The sequence below is a fragment of the Brachypodium distachyon genome, chromosome 4 (genome assembly GCF_000005505.3).
Source record: "Brachypodium distachyon strain Bd21 chromosome 4, Brachypodium_distachyon_v3.0, whole genome shotgun sequence".
Taxonomy (NCBI): Eukaryota; Viridiplantae; Streptophyta; class Magnoliopsida; order Poales; family Poaceae; genus Brachypodium; species Brachypodium distachyon.
The window spans coordinates 38,926,141-38,932,958 of NC_016134.3; the positions used below are offsets into that span (position 1 = coordinate 38,926,141).

At 42.6% G+C, this 6,818-nt stretch overlaps 1 protein-coding gene across 1 annotated transcript; it reads left to right on the forward strand.

Annotated features, from left to right (window-relative positions):
- The first annotated feature begins 5,268 nt into the window (after positions 1-5,268).
- On the forward strand, positions 5,269-6,448 carry LOC100842288 (nuclear transcription factor Y subunit C-6). Its single transcript, XM_003578254.4, has one exon. The coding sequence runs from the start codon at positions 5,401-5,403 to the stop codon at positions 6,004-6,006; it is 606 nt and encodes a 201-aa protein (XP_003578302.1). The 5' UTR covers positions 5,269-5,400; the 3' UTR covers positions 6,007-6,448.
- The last annotated feature ends 370 nt before the right edge of the window (positions 6,449-6,818 follow it).

Here is a 6,818-nt window from a genome sequence, read left to right on the forward strand (position 1 = left end):
GATGAATTCCAATAGGAGTAACTAAATCAACCCAAAAATATCTTCCTCGAGTGGAAAATTCCCTTTTGGTCTGCTCGACCGGAGCAAATTGCACGCATGCCATTTTCTGTTTGACAAATTTGCACGGGTTTGTTGGAAGTTGGAGCAGCTATAATTTCGGCGAGCAAGACACGCCAAGCTTATCTCCGCTTAGTCACACGGGCCTCCCCTCTGCCCGGTGGTGATGGTGGATCAGGCCGTAGGAAAAATTGCCACCATGCCTGAAATTCGCAGCGGTATAGCACTACTCGGTGACAACGACATCCCCCGGCCAGTAGTGCGTGCGTGGCGTAGAAATTTGGCATTTTTAGCGGATGATGTTGCAAGTTTGCGATTATAAATGCATAACTTGAACGTGTGAATATATCTAAAGTTGCCTGATTTTTAATCAAAGGTATTGAATCTAAGTTGATGAACCAGAACCGTTTGATTAGTACGTAGATCTCATTTTACTTTTTTTTATAATCATCCGTTTCAAATCTTAAAGCTCAAATTATATCCAACGGCTGAGTAATCAAACTATCTCTAACTAAAAATCGGACAACTTAGATAGCAAAACCGTAATTTAAAAATCTGTTGAACTTTTTCTGTTCCTATAACATTGTTTTCATCTCATGTTCTCTCGGTTGCTCCAGTTCTGCTAGCTTGTACTCCGCGTTACGAAGTCTCAGTTTCTCCATATTCTGCTAGCTTATTGTACCGCAATACACACGTGTATATCGTTGAAAACAAAAAAAAAAAGTTTGCATATTCGTTCATCCTCTCTTTGGTAAGCATTGACTTGTATCCAGCCTACCTCATTACTCATCCTGCCCCCTCCTCTAACCTTCGGTTGACAACCACTCCTCTTAGGCTTGGTATAACCACGTATAATATAATTTTATATATATCTTCGACTTTGTTTTTAAGCTAATGTTATATTTTGAGTAAGAAAAATAGTAGGTACACACACAGAAACAAAATGCTTCATTCTCCATGAACACCGAAAAAAAAAACAAATCACCGAAGCCTTCAAGCCAACCTGCGTTTGAAGTAGATCATCAGCCTTTTGTTTTAAAAGATTAAAACAATTGCTCTTGATCATTGATGGTCAAAATTCTCCTTTACTTCTCTCATAATGCCAGTTTCCTACACACATTCTCTTTATATCTTTTCAATCTCTGCGCTCCTTTAGCATTGCCTTCCTTATCATCACTTTTAAAATAATTCTCGTCATCGTTCGTATTAGTCAACCATTGACGAACCTCACATCTTAGGAATGCTGGCACCGGATCTGCCCAGTCTTGGTTGAGTTTATTGCCTCTTACCCCTTTCATCCTCCAAACATGTGTGCCGTTGGATGTCTAGAAAAATACTTCCTTTTAAATGTAAGAAGTCATGACTTTATCTTAAGACAAACTTTTTAATGTTTGACAAAAGTTATAGGAAATTATCAACATCTAGAATATGAAATAATTATATTATAAAAAAATCACAATGGATCTAAGAAAACTAATTTGAAGTTATAAATGTTGGTTTTTCTATAAACTTGGTCAAAGTTTACCAAATTTGACTTTGGACTACATTTAGAAACGGGGAGAGTCTTATGTTGTCACATCCTTCTACCACATATAGAATAGGAGGGCGTCTGTTTGATATTGGCTAACAAGCATACTAGATATGAGAGGGTGGTGAACAGGAAGTGTGTTGCAACATGACCAGGGACAAGGGAGAGATTGGAAGGTGAAGATAACCGTCTGAATTATACTTATGTAATTCGACTTTTATACCAAATGGGTATACCAAAGTTGTCTATATACATGAGTTGCATAGATTTTTTTAGACCCGTTGTCATTTCTAAGCTTTTGGTTTAACATCCAACAATCCACATATCCGTGGCCACTCCATATGATTCAGATTTAAAAAGATCCAAGCAAGGAAGAATTCACATTAGAGAAAAAAACTACATCAGAAATTAATTACGTAACCACGGTCCCATTTTTTACTATGTATACAGGTCATCTGGTCCTTATTTGTAAGGTTGGTACAATGATTATGTTTGAAATGAAAATGGGTTACTCATTTCCACTACTTATAAAGGCACCAACTTGACATGAGAATTAAATCTGGACCGTTCATTCGTATCCATCCAACGACTCACCTTCCTTTGTTCTCCCCTCCCGTCCCCGCGCTAATCACATGCCATGTGCCTTCCTAATCAATTTGGATCGATTCTCCGCACCGATCCGTAACGCACAGTAAAAAAAAACTAAGACGTCAGCCGCCGCCGCCGCGAGCCATCCGCCGCGTGAGCAGTGGTCTAGGGCGGGAGCAGTGGGCCTGAGGACATTGCTGCTGCTGGATCCTAATTAGGCGCATCGTGTTGTAATCGGGTGTGGTCCTCCGTGACCTTGTACATGACCTTTTCTTTCTGTCTATGCATCGAGACGCAAAGCTTTTGTGTTTTCTGGAAAAAAAAACCGTGCCGCCGTGAGCCATCCCCTGCGTGAGCATCAGAGGCCGTCGCACGCGTTCTTCCGCCGCAATCCTTCCGCGGCGCGAGCCGTGGGACGCCGCCGCGGGGCTCCGTCGCCGGCAAGGCCTGATCCGCTGCGCGAGCTCTCCCTTGGACGAGCCGCCGTCCGCTGCCGCCGCAATCTTCTGCACAAATCTTCTCTGCGTTTTGTCTTGCAGGGGTGCGGCGTGGGTTATGGGTTCTAAAGTGCTATCTCAATCTAAACTTACAAGCCCTATGGCTTACTTTATGAATTCGAAGTATCGCTTGTGGGACGAACAATGCGTGATATACAGGGCATCTACAAAAAAAGTCCATTTTCGACTTGTGGTCTTGTGGATCGAGGGTATCCTCTAATCTTGTATGTTAACTGGAATTTTATGCAATTAATTTGAATGTTGTTCGATGAAAATCAGAAGGTACGCATAATTTAGGCCTGTGATGACTGATGAACAGAGAGAAAAACAATGTGCAGCTAATAAGCTGCGTCGGAATTGGAAATGGCTATCCTTGCAATTATACCTTCCTCTTTGCAACTGGCCCTCATTGGAAACTTAAAACTGTATGATATCCTGTTTTGTGATTTGTTATTGTAAACACTATCACAATTTTTGCTTCCTATATGGCTGCAAGTATCTTCCAGGTACTTCCTGTTGAGCATCTGCAAAGGTTCCAGCGGAGAAAGGTCGAACTGGATCAAGACGTGGGACACAAATGTTGGCCATCACATTTCTGAATGGATACACTCTCTAATATCTTGTGTGAGTGCTTTTTTTCATGTCTCCAAATAGGTGGACATTTATCAGAGAAAAAATATTTATAATATTATGGAGTAGCTGTCTTTTAAATTATTCCATATTAATTGGCTAGACCGTGACATATTTAAGTGGCTCAGTGAGAAAAACGGTAATAAAATTAATCTAATATCTAATTAAAGTAGCAGAAAATCTATGTTCTAGATTTTACAAAAGTTATCGGAGGGCTGTGATTTAATTAGATTTAAGTGCTCTAATTATGGAAATCAATCTAAATACGCGATTTGTGTCCGTACAAATCAATCCAATCCGATTACAATAAAAACAAATCAATCCAATACGGATGCTATATAGTCTCGGTACGTGTGGAAATCCAATCCGGAGTACTGTGAAAAGCAAGCTCGGTATGCGCCATGGAAACTTGGAAAGCAATCAAAAAAGAAATATCGAATAAAATCTGATTGGTACGTACGGAAATCAATTTCGAGTAAGGGCAACCAATTCATATCCAGTCCAATCGGCCTCACAGGATAGCAAGAGGAGACGCCGGAGCCGGGATGGAGCTGTCGGGTGCCGGGTGGCCGCGGCGGCCCAGCGAGTGGAGGACCAGAGGAAACACCGAGAGCCGGGAGGTCGCGGCGGCCGGCGAGTGAAGGAAGAAAGGAGGTGAACGGGCGGCCGGCGGCTGACAAGAGAAATCGATGGGAGGCCGGGATGAGAGAGTGGCCGGTCGTCGGTGAGATAGCGCAAGCAGGCGGTCGACGAGCGGCAGCAAGCAGTGGACAGTGGTGCAAGGCTAGGTGATTGTGTGTGAGAATCGACGTGCAATGCTAGGTGAGTGTGCTGTGAGAATCCTACACGTGAGTAAATTTTTACAATAAGAAATACGGATACGGGCAAAATACATAGCAGGCCGTAGCTGGGCATACAATCGTATCAAACGAGGCCTTTACATGTATCCGTACAAATTTTATACTATCTCTGTTTAAATTAAGACCTATATTGTTTTCTTTGACCAAACCTTTGATCAAGGATTACTCCATCAACGTGCAACTTATGTGATAGAAATCATAATCACAAACAAGTACTTTTGAATACGAATGCAATGATATAAATTTTATTTCACAAAAATATATATTAATAGACTAATTCTTGATCAAAGGTTCGGTCAAAGAAAACAATATAGGCCCTAATTTAAGGAACGGAGTGAATAATATAAACAATATTATACAAACCTTCGCATGTATAATTGACATAATTTTAACCTATGGATCAATAAGCACACGATGGAATAAGAGAAACTACGTGTGGACGTCGTCCAAAAAATCTAAAAGTTGTACATGCCAATAGATAATAGGCATAAAAAGATAAAATTAAGGATTAAACAACATATAATAACTTGTACGATAGATGCCTAATTTTTTTTCTTCTGAAATTATCTAAATTTAAAAGTTACGACACAAAGCTAAATGCAACAGGCGGACAAAGGGTGATAGCCAATAGATAATAGGCATAAAAAGATAAAAATTAAGGATCAAACAACATATATTAATGTGTACGATAGATGTCTAAAAAAGTTTCTTAAATTATCTAAATTTAAAAGTTACGACACAAGGCAAGAGCTGCCGGATGGCAGTGAAAATAAGAAAGCACGACCAGAGAATGTGAACAATGAAACAAAAACATGAATATATCGAGCTCTATAGGCAAAGTAAATATTTAATTAAAAAATGAAACCCACATGATACGGTCAATAGACATATCACCGGTACCATTGCAGAAGTTTTCTTAATACGTGAGAAAATAAATCACGCCAACAAAAAAAGACGAAGGAAATATATTGTTACTAGCCGCTCAATCTAGACCCGCTGGTTACTCTAAAAAGATTAGATTTGAAAGATAGGTTTTACTCTGTAATAGAACGGGCGTGCCCGTGCGTGTGTGAAGTGTGAAGACGCAGTGTTAACCACACACACACCCAAAATTAATGGTACTCCTACCAGTATTTCTTCCACCATTTCTCAGCTGAAGAGATAACCAGCTGAAAAGCATCATCCCCTTCCTTCCCCAATCCCCTTCCCGTCCTACCCACAACCCTAACTCCCCTAATCCATGGATCCCACCAAATCCAGCACCCCTCCGCCGCCCCCAGTCCTGGGCGCCCCCGTTGGTTATCCGCCGGGGGCATACTCTCCCCAGCCCGGAGCTGCCGCGGCCGCCTACGCCCCGCAGCTCTACGCGCCACCCGCTGCCGCCGCCGCCCAGCAGGCCGCGGCGGCGCAGCAGCACCTGCAGATGTTCTGGGCAGAGCAGTACCGCGAGATCGAGGCGACCACTGACTTTAAGAATCACAACCTCCCGCTGGCTCGAATCAAGAAGATCATGAAGGCCGACGAGGACGTCCGCATGATCGCCGCCGAGGCCCCGGTCGTCTTCGCCCGCGCCTGCGAGATGTTCATCCTCGAGCTCACCCACCGCGGCTGGGCGCACGCCGAGGAGAACAAGCGGCGCACGCTCCAGAAATCCGACATTGCCGCCGCCATCGCGCGCACTGAGGTCTTCGACTTCCTCGTAGACATCGTGCCACGTGATGACGCTAAGGACGCCGACGCGGCTGCCGCTGCAGCTGCGGCGGCTGCTGCTGCTGGGATACCCCGCCCTGCCGCCGGTGTGCCCGCCACCGACCCGATGGCTTACTACTATGTCCCCCAGCAGTAATGTATCAGCTTAACCTTACGCATTTCTAAGCGGAGAATGTGTTGTCTTGTGACTGTTCTTGTTGCTGTTGTTGTTGCCGCTTAATAAAATGTGTTGATCATTTATGGGCCTCCCCCGAGCTTCAGAATTGAGCTGTTTGGTTGTAGTATCACAGGTGAGATTGTTGTAGTTGGGGAGGCCGTATGATTGCAGTTGTAGTGCCTGTCTAACTGGCCGGATTGGGTAATCCGATAACTATTATGCGGTTGTCTCTAATGATTACTATGTAATTTATGTTCTTCATTTCCGCTGGGTACTAGGAATTTGTTGTCATATGACAGTATGTGCTGTGGTCACTGCATATTACGGAGTAGGTTGCAAGCTTTTCCCTTGTATGCTTTTAAGCAAGATTTATTGTAATTAAGTCATCGATGCCATAACTTTCAGTATGCTGACTGTAATATCTGCATACGTTCTTGCTCTATGTTGATGTGGTTATATCATACTCCCTCCATTCCATAATTCTTGTCAAAATATTACATATATCTAGACATTTTTTAGGAATAGATACATCCATTTTTGGCCAAATTTGAGACAAGAATTATGGAACGGAGGGAGTAGTTGTTTAGTTTCTTCAAGCAATATTTATCGAACATTGAAAATCAAGGTGTTAGAAGAAGTATCTTTTCCTGCATGGTATGTACTCGGTTTTGCAGTGACCACATCAGTTATTCAGTTTTGCAGCTGCAATGGCTCGCCTATGGATTGACAATCTTGCTTCATAATAATGTAACTGAATAATTTATCAAAAGGAGTCTGTTTCATTCGTAGTT